Source organism: Melopsittacus undulatus, chromosome 6 (assembly GCF_012275295.1).
Source record: "Melopsittacus undulatus isolate bMelUnd1 chromosome 6, bMelUnd1.mat.Z, whole genome shotgun sequence".
In the NCBI taxonomy this organism is placed as follows: domain Eukaryota; kingdom Metazoa; phylum Chordata; class Aves; order Psittaciformes; family Psittaculidae; genus Melopsittacus; species Melopsittacus undulatus.
The window spans coordinates 47,530,704-47,552,074 of record NC_047532.1 but is presented as its reverse complement, the minus strand read 5'-3'; the positions used below and the strand labels follow the sequence as shown (position 1 = coordinate 47,552,074).

Genomic DNA, 21,371 nt, shown 5'->3' with positions numbered 1-21,371 from the left:
GCCAGAGCAAGCCCTGAGTTTGGTTTGCATCACCCAGGGAGAAAAATATTCTTCCTGCTTTCTTCCCTCAAAACAGAGAGGGTGGGAGTGCCCAACCAGTGACCTGCTCCTTCTTTTTGGCTGCCGCATACTGTCATAAGTGCACACCCGTCCACAGTATGAACACCTACGAGATGTTAGAACGCCTAAAGAAGTGATTTTCGGCTTTCCCTATGTGAGAGGCTGCTGTCAGTGCTGCTTCCAGCCCTAACCGTGGGGCACCCAGAAACAATTCTGACAGAGCGCGGCTTCCTTACATCCCTTGCCCGCAGCGGAGGCGGCTCAGGCAGCGCAGCAGCAGCGGCAGCAGCGGCAGCGGCGGCAGCAGCGGCGGGCCACCGCGCCAAGGAGATTCCCTTCCGCTGCTGCGGACCTGAGCACACCAGAGCGGCCTGTGGCTAGACAAGAACCATCCGCACCCGCTGCGCCCAGGCCACAGCCACAGGCTGAGAGCAGCCACAGGGCCCCCGAGACGGGGCAAACTCCGCCGCTCGCGCCTGTGGCTGCAGCGGGCGCGTTGATTGGCCCCGCGGCGCTCAGGGGCGGGGCGCGCAGAGCAGGGGTAGGGCCGCGTCGCGGCGGCGGCTGCAGCAGTTGGGTCCCGGTGCGGCGAGCGAGAGGGGTGGCGGTGAGCAGAGGGACGCGCTGGGCGGGCGGGAGGGGGCAGGCAGGCTGGGGGGAAGGGGTGGCTGCCGCCCTGAGGCCAGGCGGGGAGAGGCGGCGCGGGCGGAGGGCGGCGGGGTGCGGGGGCTGCAGGGCCCGTGCTGGCGGTGCAGTGGCAGCAGCAGTCGCAGTCGCAGTCTCGTTGGCGGTGGGGCGTGCGCGCAAGCACGTGGCCGCGGCGTAGGCTGCCATAAGCGCCTGACCTTCAAGGCAGGCAGGGCCCGCTGCGGAGGGGAGACGTGCCCTCGGCGGGCGGCCTATCTCCCGGCCCGCTTATCGGGCAGCCCGCAGCCGGGCCCTGCCCGCGATACCGGGGCCGCCCAGCCTCTCGCGGGAGCCTGCCCCTGTGCTTTTATTTATTATTTTGTTCTCCTGCTCTCCTTATGTTTGAGAGATGGCGGTTGTTGGCCGGCTCCCGGGCTGCGTGAAGGGAGCGTCCCTTCCCTGTTAGGTGGCCGGAGTGCTGGCTGTCTGCCTGGCCTGGCTGTGAATAGGTTTGGGCCATGAGGGGCTCGGGGGGACCCTGTGCTCCTGGGGGAGTAGGGAACATCCCTGCCAGGTGTGATGGCGCCAGGCCACTGTGCTTCCCAGACTGTTCCCCTCGGTTAGCCCATCTTTTAGGAGATTCTCCATGTGCATGCCTTGTTGTCCCCTGCCTGCCAGCTGGGAGCATAGGCCTCAGATTGTCACTTGGAAAAGCTGCTGGGGATTCAACTCTGTACTTTTGCTCTGAGTGAAAGGTGAACATGAAATGAGGGGATGGCCACATTTAACCTTTGAACTCCAAATAAAGCCTGCTTATATTTCAGAGCTCCCAGGTATAGAGCTAATCCACATTGCACCCAAAGACCAGTTCAAAGTCATTTCTTAGCAGCACTGCTTGAGGGCATGCTCAAGCTGCATGCTCACAACCTAAACACCTGCCCCAGCCCAAGCTGTCTCATCACTGACTTACAAAGCTTTTTCCAGCATCTTTTCAGGAAGAAATGCTGAAGTGATTGAGTTGCAGCAGATAAGTTTACTGTCTAGAGAAACCCAAACGATTGAAATGCTTTTTGAAGAGTTGCTGTTGGCTACTCTGAGATATTGTGCAGAACTTGTACTGCCTTCATAAAGTGGTAAAGAATATAGCCATCTAGAAGAGACGTTGCAATTGGAAGTGTTTTGGCAGTGTTGGGTTTTGTCCTGCTTTGAGTTAACGGCATTGAGCCACTTCTGGCTAACAGTCAGGCTTGTCTCCATCCTGTCAGTGAGATGGACTCCAGGAACCTTAGATATGTGGTGTGTTGTCACAGCTGAGCAGTGCCTCTTGCCAGCATTCCCTGAGTGGAGGTGCCCCTACCATTAATGAGACTCTTAATTGAAATCAGCCATTTGAGACTGTATTCCTCATTTATATGGACACTGTCCTCATCCCCAATCCCTGGAGTTCAATAAAAGGAGTCAGTTTGTTCATCAGAACTGATATTTACAGTGGGAGTATGTAAACTTCTACCTTTGTAACTTACTTAGACTCATGCATGTAAAATCCATGGGCATGCATGTAAAATCCACGGGCAAGTGTTGTACTGGTGACAGTGATCTTGGATATCTTATGTAATGGCAGAGGAACAGCTTGACTTGACTGCTTGTGTTCTGCACTTCCAGGGCTCTGATCAAGTTGGTGGGTACTCCTCCAGAAGGCAATGGACCATGCCAGAGCAGCAATCTCTAACTTGGTAAGACACAGCTCCCTGTGCCATTTGTCACTTGATGGGCTGCTGGTACTGCAAGAAGAAAGGTTCAGCCACATGTGTGTCAGTATTGGGGAAGATGAGAAATCCAAAGCAGTGTTGGGTGTTACAGTGTGGGTTGTGAGCCAAATGTCACTGTAACTAGCTGGCCATGATAAGGGGGGTGGCTTATGCAGTTCAGTGCTGTTTGGTTATCGGTAACTCCTACAGTGTCTTGGGTCTCTCAGGAAGCTGATAAGTTGGGGGGGGAGGGGGGGGCGAGCCTTGAACAATGTTCCAGGAGGAAGTGCTGCTGAGGAAGCTGATAAATGCGTATCGGGACAATCAACATGTGTTGTATTATGTTACTTTGGGGGTGGGAATTCAGCCCCAAGTCCAGCTTTTGAATGTAATGTCCTTTGAAACAGATGTGCTCAGACAAGCCTGCAGGTCCTAGAGAGCTTGGACAGTGAAATGACCCTAGGCTAGGCCTGCAAATGTGATGGTTTGGTCTCTGCACAAGTGTGAAGGATATAATAGAATCATAGAATAGTTAGGATTGGAAAGGACCTCAAGATCATCCAGTTCCAACCCCCCTGCCATGGGCAGGGACACCTCACACTAAACCATATCACCCAAGGCTTCATCCAACCTGGTCTTGAACACTGCCAGGGATGGAGCATTCACAGCCTCCCTGGGCAACCCATTCCAGTGCCTCACCACCCTAACAGTAAAGAATTTCTTCCTTATATCCAATCTAAACCTCTGCTGTTTAAGTTTCAACCCGTTACCCCTTGTCCTATCACTACAGTCCCTAATGAATAGTCCTTCCCCAGCATCCCTGTAGGCCCCCTTCAGATACTGGAAGGCTGCTATGAGGTCTCCACACAGCCTTCTCTTCTCCAGGCTGAACAGCCTCAACTTTCTCAGCCTGTCTTCATATGGGAGGTGCTCCAGTCCCCTGATCATCCTCGTGGCCTCCTCTGGACTTGTTCTAACAGTACCATGTCCTTTTTATGTTGGGGACACCAGAACTGAACACAAGACTCCAAGTGAGGTCTCACGAGAGCAGAGTAGAAGGGCAGGATCACCTCCTTTGACCTGGTGGTCACGCTCCTTTTGATGCAGCCCAGGATACAGTTGGCTTTCTGGGCTGTGAGTGCACACTGCAGCCGGCTCATGTTCATTTTCTCATTGACTAACACCCCCAAGTCCTTCTCCACAGGACTACCATGAATTTCCTTTTTGCCCAACCTGTAGCTGTGCCTGGGATTGCTCTGACCCAGGTGTAGGACCTTGCACTTGTCATGGTTAAACTTCATGAGGCTGGCATCAGCCCACCTCACAAGTGTGTCAAGGTCCCTCTGAATGGCATTCCTTCCCTCCAGCATATCAACAGAACCACACAGCTTGGTATCATCGGCAAACTTGCTGAGGGCGCACTCAATTCCATTGCCCGTGTCGGCGACAAAGATATATGTGGGGTTGAAGCATGTACCCTGCAAAGGGTGAGGGAAGCTGAGCTATCAAGCAGCTGAGCAGGGGCACTGTAGGACAGGCTGCTGCATTGTGCTTTCTGAAATGTGAGCAGCCAGCTACTTCATCGCTGGTAGCATGCATCAGGATGGAACTGCAGGTCTGAAATTACATGGTATCGTTTTTACCAGCCAAGCTGGTGTATGGTCTCTGCACCTTCAGCCCCTCACTTGCAATTAGAGAGCAAGCTGAGAATTGTGAAAGAGGTATAGATACTGTCACAGGGCTTGGGTGCTTGCAACTAGTCACTTCTCAAGTACTGTGGAGAGGAGTTTCAGGACTGTTGTTCCCAAAACTATTCCTCTGGCCTTTTAGCCAGCCTCCTGCCTGTCCCCAACACAGCCATGGCCGCAGGCAAGTTCAGCAGCTATAATGGGAGCTGGGTGGTTCTGTACAGTGCCTGGCTACACCTGGAACTGAGTTTAACTGGAATTTCGTTTAACCGTCTGTTAATCTGAGCAACTGCCTTTGCATGGGCTGCTGTTCTGTGAGCAGTTGGACTGTGTGTTGCAGCTGTTCAGAAGAGCAGCCTCCAGGCTGGAAGCTGCTCTGCTCAGGCACTGATAAACACTTGCTGAATGGTGCCAGTTGCTGGTGGATGCAGGAGGTGTGTCCTCAGCTTTCATGTTAGCTGAGGTAGCAGGGTTCCCATGGGTCATCTCTCTTCAGCACAGTAGCTTCATAATACTCATCAATATTGTCATTTAAGAGTAGCCTGGGTCGTTAAACACAAGACCATCTAGATGTTGCATGAGAGTACATGAAAGCGGATGTGGCTCAAAGGCACAGCCATACAGGAGTTGCCTTCCCTTTCCTCTGTGCTGATCAAAGTTTTCTGTGCAAACTGCGCATGTTCAAGTTGGATCGATGTGCTTCTGATTAAGACCAGGAGTTTCTGCTTGAGTCAGCATTTGCCATGGGGTAATGTGGGAAATGCTGATGCCATTGACTGTGTCATATCTGAAATAGACTCCAGGCTAGATTTTGACCAGTGTAGCTTTGAGCTTGTGTAGGGCAAACAGATGCTAAATAGGCCCTGGAGACCCCATGTTGGGTCTAAGTCTAACAGTTCGAAGGAGCCAGCCTGATTTACTGAAAGCCAAATGCTCAGGCTGTGCTGGAGCAATTTCAGGTGAACAAGCTGTGTCTGATTTGGAGGATGGGTGCAGCTGGCTGCAGGGACTGTAGGTAGGCTGATGTAACACTCTTCCATCGCATGACTGTCTTTCGATACAGTTTGGTGGCGAACCAATGTCATACACACGCTTCAGCATTGCCCGGCAAATGGATGGAGATAACAGCCATGTGGAGATGAAGCTGTCTGCTGATGATGAGGAAGGAGGGGAAATTGGGAGACAAGAGCATATGCACGCCAGCATGCCTCCACGGAGGAGTGTCAAGAACCTCTGCTTCATAGTCATTGCAGCTCTCCTCCTCCTTTTGATTGGTAAGGAAGGGTCAGAGACAACTGCATGAAGCGGATTCTGATATTGAGCATATCTGGGGCCATTAACATTTGGCTCTGTATTGGTTCATGATATAATTGAAGAACCTGAATCCAGTCTGCAGCCTCTTGTCACTACGTATGTCTGTCTCAGACTTATGGTAAAGAATTGGCACAAAGAAGTGTGAAATTTGGCAATGGAACTGTGTCTTAGCCAAGGGTAAACTGGTCTGTCTGGCAAGTGTACTGGTTTTCCCTTGATTAACTCTTTAACACTTTTCTAGTAATATGGCTCAACATGTCAGTAAAGCCTCTAGTGCTTGTCTCAAGAGTTTTAACCCTGCCTCTGGACTAAAGTAAGCATTCTTCTTCCAAAGTGGTGCTGGATGGACTCTGCCAAGCACAAGATCAGCTTTACAATGTACCTTAAAACATGCCAGCTTGGGCACAATGTCAGGCTGCACAATCCTGTCTGTCCTTAGCCATGCTAGCTTGTCAAAAATGGTGTGAGAGCAGAGATGCATCTCAACCCTGAAGCTGCTTTGAATGCACTTGTGTGGTGTGGGGCTGGTTTAGTCATCTGCAGCAGAAAAAAATACCTCTTCTGTCTGTAGGGTTTCTGATTGGCTACTTGAGTTATCGTGGACGAATGCAGAAGGCTAGCAGGTGTCTGGATGGAAGTGGCAAGTGTGAGATGACTCCTACTGCATCTTACTTAACGGAGGATGAAACTGAGGAGGAAGAGGTGCCTGGACCACCTGTCTTATACTGGCCGGACCTCAGAACCCTGTTGTCAGGAAAGCTGTCAGCCAGACGTCTTGAGGACAGCTTGAGGTAACAGGTCCAGAAAGCTTAACTACAGCTATGAGGGGCACACCCTGTGAACAGAACTCCTCAAGCTCTTTTGGAGAGCAAGGGCCTTAAAGATGGTGTGGGGTATTATTGTGGTTAAATATGGGCTTAAATGGCCCATCCAACTTGGGTTTGCAGGCTGCAGCACTGCAGTGCAACCCAGTGCTGTAGCATAAGCTATTATCTGTTACCTACAGGCAAAGAGCAAACAAGGACTCTTTTGAAGCTGGACAGATTGAAGATGAGAAAGCTGCCAGCTACATTCATGACCAGTTTAACAGCTTCCATTTGGATGAAGTCTGGAATGATGAGCACTACATTAAGCTGCAGGTCAAAGGCAGGTACGTTAATGGAGAGGTGCAGATCTCTTCCTTGCAGCATAGATATCTGTAGTCTTGAGCAAACGCATTTCTGCTGAAAGCAGTACTAAAATTGTGAGCCAGTTACTGCTCTCCAAAGCCAAGCTAGTCAAGCAATAGCTGCTTCTGTCTCTTCTCAAGATTCAAAAATCTAGAGGGTCTGGTAGCAGCCCTGGGGATTTTTCCTGAGGCAGCCTGTTCCTCAAAGCATGCTTAGGAAGTAGAGAGAAGACAACTTGAGTAAAATCTAGGCTGAAGGACATATTGCTTGTGAGTAAAACTGTGGGTGTGGGCGCTGGCTTGTCACCCAAATGGGTCTTGTGGACCTGGCAGTTGCTTCTGTTGTAGCTCAGGAAGGTATCAACAGACACTGTGTTGGCTGACACCTTTGTCTTACTTGCCCTCTTTGTGTTGGGGAGGAAACAAATTTGCTTAGCTTCTCTTAGGAAGTGACAAAGAGACCTGGAAGCGCAGATTCTTTCTACCTTGTCTTAGAAATTAGCCATCATTAATGTCTCTGAACAATCCCAGAGATTTTTGCATGGAAGTACTGGGATGAGTCTGCCTGCTTCAGGCTCTACATTGACTTGATTGTAATTGTTGAAATATGACAGCTAGTTAAATATGGATTTTATGTATGAAAAAACATAACACTGTCTCTTTACTTTTAACAGAAGCAATAACAGAGTGTCTATTCTGCAAAATGATCAAGAGGAGGAACTGGAGAGTCCCAGTGCATATGTAGCATACAGCAAGACTGGCTCAGTTGTTGTAAGTGACTCCAGAAAGATCTGGGAAATGTGCTTGCATGCTTACCAGGTGGCAATGTTCAAAATATGTATCTTTGAGATACGAAGTGTATAAGTCATCCCCAGTAAGAGACCTGGGCTGGTGGCAGGGAGAATTCAGTGAGGACCAGGCCCATGTTTTCAGCAAGAAGTGAAAGTAACTGTTTACACTTCTGTGCTGGTATCCAGACAGGAAACTCGTCAGAAGCGTTGTTCAAGCAGGCATGTTGCATGTGATCAGTTTACATGATTGAGCTTGAACACCCCACTGTTAGCAGGAATCACCGGTACTGTGACCCTGTAGGCTGTATCAAGTACCTTACTGACATAAGACTGTTGCATTTATAACCAGTGTTTCTGTCCCAGGGCAAACCAGTTCATGTGAACTATGGACTGAAAGCTGATTTTCAGAAGTTAGAGAAGCTGGGTGTTTCACTGAATGGAGCTATACTTATCTTCAGAGCTGGAAAGATAACCCTTGCTGAGAAGGTAACTAGTCCATGCCCCAAAGCCTGGCCAAATGTGGCAGCAGGAAGCCATGTTTCCTCCTCTTTGAGGTTTAGAGGTGTGTCTTTGTCCAGGTCTCTAGAACTTGTGTTTTTAGGCTTGTCCCTGCAGGTCTGGTCTTGTGTGTGTGCACTAAGCTTCCACGTGCAGATCTGGACACCAAGACTGAACAGAGCTGGTTACAATTCATCATGGCATTCTTATCCTCTGGCAGTCTTGCTGGGACAGCCAAGCATCTAGAGTGATGGAGGCAGCCTGCTGGCTATATGGTGTTGCTAGCAACATAGCTGCTAGAAGCAGAACAGCCTTGCCTTCAGAACACCTCACATTGCTGCAGCCAGATACTTTTAAATCTTGGCTGCAGTGTCTCACGTGGTCTGAGTGAAGGTGGTGGCACTGCATGCCCAGTCAGCTGCATTGCATGTTGCTGTCATGCTCTCTGTGTAGCAAGTAGAACCAAATAGGCAAGCAGCCTAAAGGATTCAAGTCCTGTACACAAACTTGTTATAGATGTCTCACCCAGAGCTGTCCCTCAGATGGGTGCTTCTGGGGAGGTTGGGGCACAGGACTCTGCAAGCAGGCACAGTCTTCATATAAGACACAGGCAGAGCTGAAAAGTGGTTCTGCAAGGGGTGCTTACTGGTTCTTCAGTCCCTTCCCACTTTTCAAGCTGTTACCTAACCTTGCAAGAGTGTTTGTACTGGTGGCATGTCAGAGGCAGGCCTTAATTCCCCTTGCTTGCAGTGCAGATGTGTAGTCAATGTTCCTGTTTGCTTCAGGTTGCAAATGCCCAAGATGCAGGAGCAGTTGGTGTCCTGATGTACCTGGATCCCTACGATTACAAGAACACGGATGCACTTGTCCCCTTTGGACATGTGAGTATGCAGCTGGCTCCCCTGTTTGTGTTCTTGTTAACTTCTTTTGCTGTGGACTGCAGCAGTCCTCCTACAGGCCTCTGGCTCAGCAGTGCTCATACCCTTGTGTAGATGAAAGCTGTTGGGCTTCTCTGAGACTTGAGGGCTCCTCTTGCTTTTCACAGGCCCACCTTGGAACTGGAGACCCTTTCACCCCAGGCTTCCCTTCTTTCAACCACACCCAGTTCCCACCAGTAGAATCTTCTGGACTACCTCGCATCCCTGTTCAGACCATCTCTAGCCAAGCAGCAGGCAAACTGTACAGGTAATAGTTTCTCCTGGCTTGCAGGCTAGGCTGCTGTGGCCCTCATGGAGAACTGAGGATGGTGTTGAGGTGCTGTGAGCCTAGAGAGCTCTCTGCTGGCCTCTGCTGTGTATCGCAGTGAGCACTTACTGGAACCAGCTGGAGAGATGTTGCTTGTGTCCATGTCTTATGTCTTAAAGACTGAACTTAACGTAGTGTTGGGATTTCTCTTGGCTTCTGACTGCAAAATTAGTGGTACAGGACTGCAGGCTGTCTCCTGAGCAGGTCCTAAAAAAAGCTGCATCTGCAGCTGTAGGCTTGCTTTCTTCACAGGATAACTAGGTGAGGTCAGAGCTGTATAATGAGTTCAAAGAACCTCTCTTTTTCCCTTCAGCAAAATGGATGGAGACAAATGCCTTCTGGAGTGGAAATCTGGGGTCATGGGATGCAAGATGATGAGCAGTACAACCAACATGACAGTAAAATTGAGTGTGAACAATGTTATGGTGGACCAGAAGATTCTGAACATCTTTGGTGCTATCAAGGGATTTGAAGAACCAGGTAACAACAACTGCCTTGTGCCTTAGTCTTGAAAGGAACCCTTCCTCTTCTGTGATCACCAGATGACAGCTGTTCCTACAAAGACAACAACTTCCTTAGCAGAACTAAGACCCTTCCCAAAGGGTCAAGGAAAAGGCTGAGCCACACTGCCAGAGAAAGGCTAAATGATAGCAAGCAGTATGCCAGATTTAAGAGTCAGACTTCATATTGTGTTTCTAGCAAAGGCTCAAAGCTGCTCTTTTTATAAGTGGTGTTTACAACCTGAAGCTTGCAGCTCAGATCTTGTCTCCTTTATAGATCGATATGTTGTGATTGGAGCCCAGAGAGACTCTTGGGGCCCAGGAGCAGCCAAGGCTGGTGTTGGAACTGCCATATTGTTGGAACTTGCCCATGTGATCTCAGACATAGTGAAGAATGGTAAATACTTGTGCAAAATCATGGGAGTGGGAGGTGTGATGCAAATTTAGTTGCCTGTGTGTTAATACTGGGGAGTCCAGCAAAATAATCCTAAGGGAAGGCAATAGGGAATCTGACTAAGCTTCCTGGAAAGCTGTTGCTTTTCCAACATAGACAACTTACCTGCAGTGAGCACTTGCATCCACTGTGTGCTTGCATCTGGTATTCCTTGAATGCAAAAATGTCCTTGGATAACACGCAGTGCAAACCTCAAATGTGCACTGTTTGTTGGACAGCCAAGCCTGAAGGTGGGAAAATACTGATGTAGCTGACCAGCTAGAGTAGTGGAGGCTACACTTAGTGTGAGTGCTTCTGTCTCCAGGGTTAATTTTGGGCTCAGACAGCTAAACAAAAAAGGAGGGAAATGCAGACAGCATGGTTTTCTTACACAGCTCTGCAGCATGAGAATCAGGATGAAGTGTCCATGCATCCGCTTGTGCGCATGTTTGCAGCAGCCAGAACACTTCATCTCTAAGGAGCAGGAGATTCATCATCCCAGGCCCTCAGTGCTGATCTACATCTCTATGGGGGAAGGGCAGACATCTCAGTCTCCCTCTCTTTGCAGGTGGCTACAAACCAAGGCGCAGCATCATCTTTGCTAGCTGGAGTGCAGGAGAGTACGGAGCTGTGGGTGCTACTGAATGGCTGGAGGTACTGTTTCTTTGGTAGACTTCTGCTTGGTGGCAGCACAGTTGTGATTTCTTGGTGTTGTACTGCTACTGCTCATCTTAAAATACTTGTTTTGTTCTAGGGGTACTCTGCAACGCTGCATGCCAAAGCCTTCACTTACATTAACTTGGATGCTGCAGTGCTAGGTAACCTACTCTTAAGTTTCTTGAAAACTGAGTGGGACCAGAATAGCTTGGATGATATCCCTTAACCTCCAGGAATGGGGGCTGCGCCGAAGGTATGCAGAGCCTGAGCCAAAAGGAGGCAGCTCTGCTAGGTCCCAGTAGACTGTACTGTGTCTGAAGATCCTTTGGCAGCAGCCTGTAGATCAGTTGTTGCTGGGTCACAAGGCTGAGCAGCTCTAACAGCAGTGGCTAATTGTGCCAGCGTGTCAAATGTCCTTGTCTTTTTGCAGGCTTCAACCACATGAAGATATCTGCTAGCCCACTGCTGTACACACTGCTGGAAAGAACAATGAAGGGGGTGAGTTGAAGGGTCTTGACCTAATTAAGGTGACTGGTTTTTTTTAAGGAAAGCAGCCACAACTGTGCTGGCTCAGTTTTCCCAGCTGGCATCTTCTGAGGAGAAAGCCCTGAATAGGAGAAAGGGCTAAGATACTCCAGAGGGCCCTGTCTGAAGTCAGCTGGGCTCTGGGAATTGCAGTTCGCACATGCAGAATCTAAAACTGGCAAATGCCACAGTTCAGTGGGAGGTGAATGCTTGTTCTACATGAACTGTGTGGAGAAAGGAGATACCTGACTGGCATCTGTACAGCAATCCAAGCTCCAGGATGGACCTGGAAGCCCCAGCTGAGGTCAAAACAAGTGCAGTGACTGTTAATCTCTGTGCAGGTGAAGGACCCAACAAAGGATTCGGGAAACCTGTATGACAGAGTTGGCTCTGACTGGGTAAAAACAGTGTAAGTATTGTCATCCTGTTCTTTGGAAAAGCAAATCTCTGTAAAGGAGCAAACTAAATGACCTCTGCTGTTTGTGCTGGAGTGTCATACTGCTGTCTGGGGCAGGCTGTACCAGTTGCAGTGGGATCAGGCAAGCGTGAACAGTATGCTTGTTACATTTGATGCTGCCCCAGTCTGCCTGTAGGCGGCCCAGACATCTTTTTGTAGAGCAAGAACAGCCTTGTTCAAAGACAGGTAGCCAGAAATGGATGAGAGCCCTCAGTGCTTGGCTAGATTCCTTGCCAAAACCAGCCTTGTCTAGACAGGGTAGTCCAGTTGGCTTACAGCTTCAACTCTAGAGCTTGCAGCTTTTCTCCTGGTGTGTCCAAACCAGTTGGTGACTACTCAGTACTTGTCTTTTGCAGTGTTCCCCTTGGTCTGGATAATGCAGCATTCCCTTTCCTGGCCTTCTCGGGAATCCCCGTGGTTTCCTTTGGTTTCTGCAATGTAAGTGCTGTCCACCTGCCTGGTGTACTCATTCCGTGCGGAGTGTTGTAAGAATATCTGCTCTTCAGGGTGGCAGAACACAAGGTTGCTATCCTAAGCAACTTGTCCATGCAAGAGCCTTTCTATGGGAGGATATGTAGGTAGCCTCTGGACCGACATCTGACACAGCCTCATGGTTGTGTAAATACTTGCTGCAAAGGCAGCATCTGGGGCATGGTTGGCCTATGGTCTCTGTTCCAGAGTCCTGAACATACATATTTTGTTGGGAGAGGGGGCATTTGCTCTTCTGAAGGCTCAGATGTCGATGTTTCAGAAGGTAGAAGTACAAAATAATGTCATGCTGTTGCTGCTTCAGTGAAAGACTACTGTGGCCTGCTGGTCAGCAAGCGAAGTGCATTGGGGAAGCAGTACTGTTGGCTAAAGCAAGTACTAATTCAGACTGTTCAGGTGGGGTGCTGCAGCTTGGGGCTGGAAAAAGTGGCATCAGCCAGGCAGCCTGCTCTGTTACTGCAAGGTGTGTAGCTCAGAACCATTCTGGTAACAGCTTCCTCTGCTTATGAATGATTTTGTTAGTGTCAGACTTACTCCACAAAAAACTTGAGTTATCCTGCCAAGAAAGGCATATACTGCCAGCACATACCAGACTGGGTGATGGGGTTTGCCTGTCTGCACTTCTGCATTCAGCTGTGGTAGGGGAAGAGCTCAATATATCTTTGTGTCCAGCAAAGTAGTAGAACATCCTGCTGATTGCTGGAAACTGTGAGGGATGAGATGCAGGAGCTCCATTCCCTTCCCCTTTTGAAGTTTTGCCTAAGTCTTGCTACTTAGCAGCACAAGGAGATGGGATGTGGTAGAAGTAGCAAGCAAGCTGCAGTGGGAGGTAAGAAATCCAATCTGGAGACGCAGTCTTGCTTAACTTCAATGCCTGCCTTCTTGCAGAAAGATGAGGAATATCCCTTCTTGGGAACTACTGAGGACACTGTGGAGAACCTTAAGATGACTGACAAGTTGTATGATCTTATGCGTGCTGCTGCAGAAGTTGCTGGACAAATAGCTCTCAGGTTGACCCATGATCATGAGCTTTACCTGGACTTTGAGCGATACAGTGAAGAATTGCTAGCATTCCAGGAGAAGTTTTTTCTCTATGATCGGGATGTGAAGGTAAGAAAGGCTCTGAGTACATTGCATCCCTGCTATGGAGCTATGTGCTAATAAGGCTCTGCTGCCATTGGATACAGCAGGGTGGACATCTTCCTCCTTTGGGCACTAGAGTGTACCAAGATGTGACAGGAATTGATGTTCTTTATAGAGCAGTGCAGGCAGAGTCACTGTGTCAGACAGATTTAGCTAATCTGGCTGTGGTGAGCTCTTGAGGAAATGGACATGGATGGTTTCTTGTCTGGTTACCACTTGCAGTACAGTGCAGCTCTGCATCTCATTTGCACCTCTGCGGAGAGCTCACAAGAAGCTGTGGGTGGGGAGAGACGTCACTGGGCTCAGTGACCTCAGAGGAGCCTGCCAGGAACTCGCTCTGCTACTTGGTTAAACACACAGGGGGACGGACGGGATGACAAACCCAACACTTTCTCTTGGTAAGAAAGCAGCAAAAGAAGAAAATCAGGTTTGCTAACAGTTCCTCCCTCACAGGCTCTGGGGCTGACCTTGAACTGGCTGTTTTTTGCCCGTGGTGACTTCCAGCGAGCTACAGATACACTGAGACGAGACATTGCAAACAGTGACAGGGAAAACAAGATTGTCCGCAGGGCCCTGAATGACAGGATCATGAAGGTGGGTACAACTAGTTTTCTTTTTTTCATGAAGGAAAGAAAGGTTGGGATGGGCCCCTTCCTCAGGTGCGCCACGGGCAATGTGCAGACTGGTATCTCTGCTTGCTTAGTTTTAGCATGACTGACTTCTGCACTGGCTATTGAGAAGAGAGTCTGGCACAGCACAGAGGTGCGGTGAGAAAGGGCTGGGTGGGGATTAGAGGTCAGGAGCTCTGTGGCAGATCAGGAAGGAAAACTTGGGAGGTGAGCGTATAACCCTAACTTTGCACCTCTATTTCAGGTGGAATACGATTTCCTGTCCCCATACCTCTCGCCAAAAGATGCTCCCTTTCGCCACATCTTTTTTGGCAGAGGCTCACACACCCTGCAGAGTCTGCTGGAGAACCTGCAGCTGCTGAGAACCAGCAGGGAGAGCGTGGATGTGAACATGCTGAAAGAGCAGCTGGCCCTGGCGACCTGGACCATAAAAGGAGCTGCCAATGCCTTAGTGGGTGATATCTGGGATACAGACAACGAATTCTAGACATGGCAAACACCTGGGTAAGGTACAGGAATAGGGATACCCACTCCCTAACATGGCATTATTTTTCTGTAGATTCTCTGGCAACAAATATTTTTTGACCAAAGTGGATCATAAAATTTAAATCTCACCTTGACAAATTCACAGGAGGCAGTTTTAAAGCAGGTACTAGGTTTATCATGAAATCTGCTCTGATCAGGCTCCCGTCTGACAAACCAGTCATGTACAGCTTTTTGTGGGGCTTTGCTTTCCAGTGTACTTGAGAACCAATAGCTCAGGTGACTCCTAAACCGGTACCTTGAGTGGGGAGGTACCTCATCTATTTAGGTTTTAATTGTTGGCCTCCTAAACCTAGTGATAAAATGGGGAATGGATTCCTCTTGTAATGAGGATCCCTTTTCTGGCAGGAGCTGCAGAGATCAACCTGTAGCTCAGAAATAAACCAACCTAGTAGAAGCCCTCAAGTGCTGGATTATCAGCAAGCTCTGAAGTGCCCAGCCTGCCTTTACTCAATGGGAGAGTCCCAACATCTTACAGGCTTGCTTTTGCCAAGGCAGGTCTTAATACCCAGGGAAAATGACCCAAAGATTATCTAATGCCCCCTTTAGATCCTTAGCTGGCACCTCAGCGACTCCTGTGGCATTGAGGAATGGCTCTAGACTGGCACTTCAGACCTTGCTGCTGTGGGGCCTTTTGTGAAATTGAGTCTCTTGCTGGCCAAACCCTGTCTGACTGATGCCATTTTGCAGGATGGCTCTTGTTTGGCACTGAGATATTTATTTGTTTATTTATTTATCAGTGACAGCGTTCACTATAAATGGTGTGGTTTTTTATAGAAGATAATTATCGGAAGCAGTGCCTTCCATAATTATGACAGTTATACTGTCGTTTTTGAATAAAGCAGCATCTGCTATTACAATCAAACATGATACTGGAACTTTGCATTTAAAATAACCTAAACAGGTCCCTCAAAAAACAAAGTTTTGGAAAACTAGCAATTAAGCTTTCTGTGGCAAAAACACCCTTCTGGAAGAAACCTGAATGTGCAAACCCGGTAGCAAGTCTCCAGGTTGTGCTCTAAAGTGATCCCTGAAATGCCGAAAATTGGAAATATTAGAAATCTGTCAGCCCTATGGTGTCCGTGCCTCTCTGTGGGTTTTGGACCCCTCTTTGCACCCTTTTCTGGAAGCAGTGTGCTCTCACAGGGAGCACAGCTTTCCCCATGGCTGCAGTGGTGGAGCTTGCTGTGTAGCCCTTGCTCCACCTGCAGCAACACACAAACTACTTGTATTTCAGATTAGGTATTGGCCCAATATTTAAATGGCAGCTTCCTGCAAACTTCCAGTACCTTATGTATCATGAAACCTAACTGACATTATCGGGAGCAGTGTCTTCCATAATGTGTAAAGAACAAGGTAGTTTTTGCCTACCACAGTGTTATATCGGAGGCAGTGACCTCCATATGTTGCACTATGGGTGTACGTAATTATCGGGGACAGTGTTTCCCATAATTGTTCTATGCTTATCATGCAATGTCATCTGCGAAGCTTGATGGTTAGTATCTAACATGGATCAGTTTCCTGCAGTCCTATTTTTTCACTCTCCTGTGGTGATGCAAATACAAACTTCGGTCTGTTATGTGCTTCCTTATATTCTACCTTCTCTGTAGGCTGAACTGTTTCAAATAGCTGTGCTGTCTTGAAGTGGCTTCCTGCCTCCATTCACGGGGCTGGTGCTTGAATGTTTTGTGGAAACTAGGCTAGTTAGACTGTGCTCTGTGATTTAGTAAACTTCCTTCAGATCTATTACAAGGACTTGGGGAGTTAAAGGTGAATGTATGGCCTGGGGCTAATGCTGTCTGGAGGGCTCTGGTCACTGCTGTAGATAGGCATGTGTGTTACCTGAACTACCTGAAGTACGTGAAGGCTGGGGGATGCTGCTGTGTGTGCAGGGGAAGTTGCTTGATCCCCATGTCCTGCTGAAAACTGCAGTCTTGTCTTCTGGGTGTGTGTGGAGTGGCACCTCTCTCATGATGTCCCTCTGCTGCCTGCCCTGAAGCTGAACAGTGCTGCTGTGTGACACCTGCTGAACTCTGCTGCCTGTTCCCAGAAAGCAACTGTCTTGTTTTTGCTAGCACTGTGCTCTGCAAACAGTTCTGGCATTTAAACCTAAACCAAGTGAGTGACCTGAGCCCCAGCAGTAGTCCTTGAGGGAAAGAACAGTGTTCAGCTGGAACAGAGGCCTGGCCTCTCCTAGGAACAGGCAAGGATGAGGCCACAGCCTGGTCCCTGAGCTCACCAGTGCTGAAGGCAAGTTTTTTCACCTCTCTCAAAGCCCGATGCCCAGGCTTGTGTGACTCCTCACTGCTCTTAACTACCCTGCTGTCCCTGAGTCATGTGAACAGCCCCATCTGTGTTACTGTTTCCTAGTGACACTTCTCCGGATGGCATTTAGGAGCTGCTGTCTGGGAGTTCTCACTGTAGTGTTTGCATGCATCTTGATGTCAAGAGTTAATCACGCTCTTTGTAGCCGGCAGAGAAAGACAAAGCCTGTCTCCTGGCTGGGCAGCACAGTTGTGACTGCTGGGATGTTGGGATGCTTGGCGCAGCACTGGCTGGCATCGGAGTGGTGTGGGGTGTTAAACTGTTTCTGGGTTACCTGCTGTCTGCTTGAATAAAGTTTTAAAGCTTCAACACTCAACTCCTCTCGTGGCTTCTTCACCAGCCGCAATGCCGGTAGGGTAGTGCGTAGGGTAGGGGCAGCTAGAGGGAGGCAGCTCTCCTGCTGCATCGGCCTGTGGTGATGTGCAATAGCAAGTTCAAACCTCAGTGTGCTCCGCGGCAGTGCATCCTGCCTCGGGCCGGCAGCTGGCATGAGGATTTGGACACTGAGGTGGAAGGACAGCCTCTTGGTCACCGCATTGATGCTATAGCACCTGCGGCACTGGGGTAGGTGGTGGAAGTATGCAATGTCAGACTTCCCACTGGCGTTTGGTTGTTCATAGAGCCTCAGAGAGCTCTGGCAGGGCTGGAGCTGCTTCCCCAGACCAAGGGCCTTCTGCTGAGGGACTGTGCTGGTTCGGGGCTTTGCATTTTAAATACGCTCAGCTTTCCTTCCCTAGTGCTAGTCTCTCCTCCTTAAGAAACCCTGCATCCCGTGAAAATGCACCGTTTCGGAGGAGGAGGCTGCTTTTTCTCTACGGGCTGGCCCTCCTCTTCCAGCAGGGATGATTTACTTCTTGGGAACACGCTGTCTCCCGCAGCTCTTCGCCCAAACCTGGCAGGGCTCTCTCCCTGCAGTGGCGGGGCCTCTGCAGCCGCCGGGCGGGGCCAGCCCCTCCGGGGCAGCAGGGGACAGGGCTGCAGCCGCCCGGGAGCAGGAGTCGGGAGTGCTCCGTGGCAGGGCCGGGCTGCCCGTGCCCATCTCACACCTCCAGTCTCTGTACCGGAGCGGTCCCGGGTTTGGTGCTGTTCCTGGTGAGTCTGCCCCCCGCGCCCCGCTCTTCCCCCGTCTGCCTGCCTGTCCCTCCCCACCCCGCCGCCATCCCCTCTCCGCCGTTACGTAAAGCGGCGACGCGGCGCCTTTAAGAGCAGGGCCGGCCGGGTGCGCACCGCCCCGGCAGCTCTCGCCGCCGGCGGCAGGAGGGGGCGGTGGCGGCGGCGGCAGCGGCAGCGGCGGGGTAGGGGGGAGCGGCGGCGGCGCCGGGGCTCCAGCAGCGCGGCGCGGGGGGGGCGCGGCAGGGGGCGGCCCCGGGGGGGGCCCCCCCGGTGAGCGGGGCCGGGGCTGGGGCCGCGTGCACCATCCGGGGTCAGGGCGCGAGCGGGGTGCCGGAGGGCGGGGGGCTGAGCCCGGGGGTACCGGAGGGAGGCGGAGTGGCCCCGGGGGTGCAGGAGGAGGGGGGCTTCTCACAGGGCGTGCAGGAGGCGGGGCTCGGGGCGCTGCCCCGCGGCCAGGAGCTGGTGGCCGCGGGCGGGGGGGGGCCGGGGCGCGGCGGGGGCCAGGTCCGGTGGCACTGGGTGCCGCTGGGGGAGCGCACGGGCTTGCAGGAGTGGGGCGAGCGGCCCGCGCTGGTCACCGCAGCCGGCGGTGGCCCCAAGCCGGGCGCGGAGCCGCGGCGGGCCCGGGAGCGGGGAACGGCCCGGGCGCGGCGGCGGGCGCGGGGCGCGGAGGAAACGGCGGCGGGGGAAGAGGGGGGCAGCCCCGGGGCGCAGCCGCCGCGGAGAGCGCGGTGCGCGGTGCGGGGCGTGCAGGAGCACGGCCCCAAAGCCGGGCAGGAGCAGGGCCTGAGCCGGCGGGCGCAACAGGAGCGGGGCGGGGGGCGGCGTGAAGCGAGCCCCCCAGGCCGGGCCCGCTGGTGGGTGCGGCGGGGCCGGCAAGAGGAAGGGGAGGCCAGGGGCGGGGTGCAGGAGGAGGGCGAGTTCTACTCGGGGGAGCAGGAGCACCCCGGCGGCACCCCCGGCACACGGAACCCCGCACACCGCCCGAGCCGCAGGCGGGCAGCCCGGGTGTGAGGCCGGCCCCAGCCCCTGCTGCTGGCCGCCCCGCGGGGGGATCCCCCGGAGACCGGGCTGCCGCCGGCGTCGATCTGCGCACCACGGCCCGACAGGCGGGCGGGCGCATCCTGCCTGGCATGCGGGCTGCCCAGAGAGCGGCCGTGCCGGTCCTCTGCCTGCGGTGACGCTGTGGACCCGGCGCAGGATGCGGTGGCAGTGGCGGTGAGCACAGAGGTAAGAGCGAGGCGCGACCCCTTGCAGGGGGTGGGAGGTGTCGGTGTGTAGCACTGCGGCACTGCCCGGCCGTGCTGTGCCTCACCGGGCACTGCTGGCACCGTGCCCCGCGGTGCTGCGGGGTGCCGGTGCTGCTGTCGTGCCCAGGCGGCAGTATGCCCGACCCCCCTGCTCGTGCCTGCCAGGACAGTGCAGGCAGTGGGGTCTGGAGTGAGTGGGTGCCCGGTGCCCGTGAGCCCTCCCAAACCGCAGCGGAAGCTGGGGGAAGGTTTTTTTTTCCTGGAGAAAAGGCGGCTTTGCTCTGCTCTTCCTCTTCCCCGCGCTCGTGGGAGCTCCAGCGCTGAACAGAGGATCCTTGTCCTCCCGAGCCGGCCCTGCGCACTGGGGTGTTGTGCTGCTGCTGGAACACGAAGCAGCGATGAGGTGCAGGGAGCCTCTACCCACTAGCTTGGTGGGCAACACCGTGTCTGTGTCCATCCACACTGTAGCGGGTTTTTCTCTACACACTCGGGACCCTTCGGGTACTTTTGTTCCTTGTTGATTTTGTTTTTTTTAATAAAGCCTGTAAGTTAAACCTGGTAAGGTGGTGCTGACAGCCCAGCGAGGGTTCCACCTCGCCAGGAGAGCCCCGCTCTGCTCTCCCAGCACTGCCGGACCCCTTGCCCGCTCTGCAAGTATCCGGGGATGGGGTTTGCAGGTGACCGGAGGAGCCAAGGCAGGGGTAGTGTCTCTGCCGCAGCGCTCCTGTCATGGACCAGAGCCTGTGCAGGGCTGGGCTGTCTGGGCAGGGCAGGCTGGGACAGAGCCCGGCGCTGGTGCTTCCCCATGCGCTCACCTCCCTGGAGCCACCTTGGTGCATTACTCTGGAGTGCTCCAGGGCCACTGGGTGCTGGTGTCAGCTCACCGCCCCATACAGTGGGTCCCCCTCAGTTGCTGTATGCTCTGGGTGTCATGCATCCCCTCTGTTTCTCAGCCCTTTGCTGACCTGACTGAGGGCAAAGCTCTTGAACAAAGTTTGTCAGTGCTGGGCTTTGCTAAAACCAGGACCTGCCTGGAGGGCTGTCTCTGAGCTGGTCTGCTCTTTGCCAGGCCCTTCTTCAGGGAGAGGGTCCAGGATGGACCCCGGGTGCTGCAGCCTGATGCTCCCTGCAGGGAGCGGGGCCGAAGTAGGCTCTGCACTCTCGGTCCAGTCGCACTGAGACCCGGGTGGGGGCTGTGCAGGCTGTGCAACCTGTTACCAATCCCTGGAGCTACCCGGGCCTCATTAGCCCGGAATTCGTTAGTGCAGGGCGTGGGTCATGTAGGTATGGCTGGGGGGCTGGGGATGCCTCCCCTCTCCTGCTCTTTCTCCTCTCCAGCCACTGCCACCCTGCTGTCCTAGCCTTGACTCAGCATATCCCAGGGTACGGGGGTCCTTCATGGGCAGAGGAGCAGCAGCCACAGGACCAGGAGCTGGTACAGGCTTGTAGCAAAGCCTTTTCTCACCTTGCAGACCATGCCTCAATGCTTGCCTCAGTTTCTCCTCAAGAGGCCCCATCCTACCACTGAAGCACTGGGGTTTTCACTCCAATCATGCCCAGGAGGGATGGTAGCCGGCTGGGGCAAAGGATCCTGGGGGACATGGCCCACTCCTGTGGGTTTTTGGGGGCACCAGGGACCTATGCCCCACACAGCCCCTGCTGGAACAGGAAGACTTTAAGGAGGAAGTCTTGCTCCAGCTCTCTGCTGAGCAGTCCCAAGGGGGGGCACTGTTCACACTGCAGCCTGGCTAATTAGGCTGACATCAATTAGTTCTAATGGCCAGCAGATGCTGAATGGTCTCACCAGGGCACTGCTCTGCTCTGGTGCTGGGGAAGTGATGGGGTTTAGCTTTTGTCCCCCCAGCTCTGGGCTCCTACATCCCTTGCTCCCATTACCCATCATCTAGGGGAGATGCTGTGTGGTGGATGTGGCTTTATGCCCATCTGGCCTAAGACCTGGCAAATGCATTTTATGCTCAGCTACAGCCTGCCCCAAGGGCAGGTCATGCAGCAGCGTGGAGATGGTACTGCTGGCAGCACTCCTGGGGCAGAGGTTGGACCCTGGGCTCAGGGCCTGTGCTGGTCCCTCCCTTTCCATGGCAGGACCAGGGGCAAAGACCACCCATGCCCCTGGGGTAGAGGGGGAGCAGCTCCACAAAGGCTCTTTC

At 52.5% G+C, this 21,371-nt stretch overlaps 1 protein-coding gene and 1 long non-coding RNA gene across 2 annotated transcripts; both read left to right on the top strand.

Annotated features, from left to right (window-relative positions):
- Positions 1 to 589: 589 nt before the first annotated feature.
- On the top strand, positions 590 to 17,156 carry TFRC (transferrin receptor). Its single transcript, XM_034063969.1, has 19 exons — positions 590 to 667; positions 2,350 to 2,420; positions 5,187 to 5,397; positions 6,009 to 6,228; positions 6,444 to 6,587; positions 7,280 to 7,376; positions 7,760 to 7,882; positions 8,680 to 8,775; positions 8,940 to 9,079; positions 9,453 to 9,619; positions 9,917 to 10,036; positions 10,641 to 10,726; positions 10,827 to 10,890; positions 11,160 to 11,227; positions 11,596 to 11,663; positions 12,068 to 12,149; positions 13,089 to 13,310; positions 13,797 to 13,937; positions 14,217 to 17,156. Exons 2-19 carry the CDS (start codon positions 2,388 to 2,390, stop codon positions 14,457 to 14,459), a joined length of 2,325 nt encoding a protein of 774 aa, XP_033919860.1. The 5' UTR covers positions 590 to 667; positions 2,350 to 2,387; the 3' UTR covers positions 14,460 to 17,156.
- A 1,506-nt stretch (positions 17,157 to 18,662) lies between these two features.
- Positions 18,663 to 19,757, top strand: LOC115945364 (uncharacterized). The gene is made up of 2 exons (XR_004079727.2): positions 18,663 to 19,183; positions 19,369 to 19,757. It is a non-coding gene; the product is annotated as an uncharacterized lncRNA (long non-coding RNA).
- The last annotated feature ends 1,614 nt before the right edge of the window (positions 19,758 to 21,371 follow it).

What these genes read in the sequence shown, in the direction of transcription:
- TFRC (XM_034063969.1), top strand. Translation starts at nt 2,388, where the DNA reads ATGGACCATGCCAGAGCAGCAATCTCTAACTTG. An exon ending in CGTCTTGAGGACAGCTTGAG is followed by an intron (nt 6,229 to 6,443) that starts GTAACAGGTCCA and finishes TGTTACCTACAG; the next exon opens with GCAAAGAGCAAACAAGGACT. An exon ending in CAAGGGATTTGAAGAACCAG is followed by an intron (nt 9,620 to 9,916) that starts GTAACAACAACT and finishes TCTCCTTTATAG; the next exon opens with ATCGATATGTTGTGATTGGA.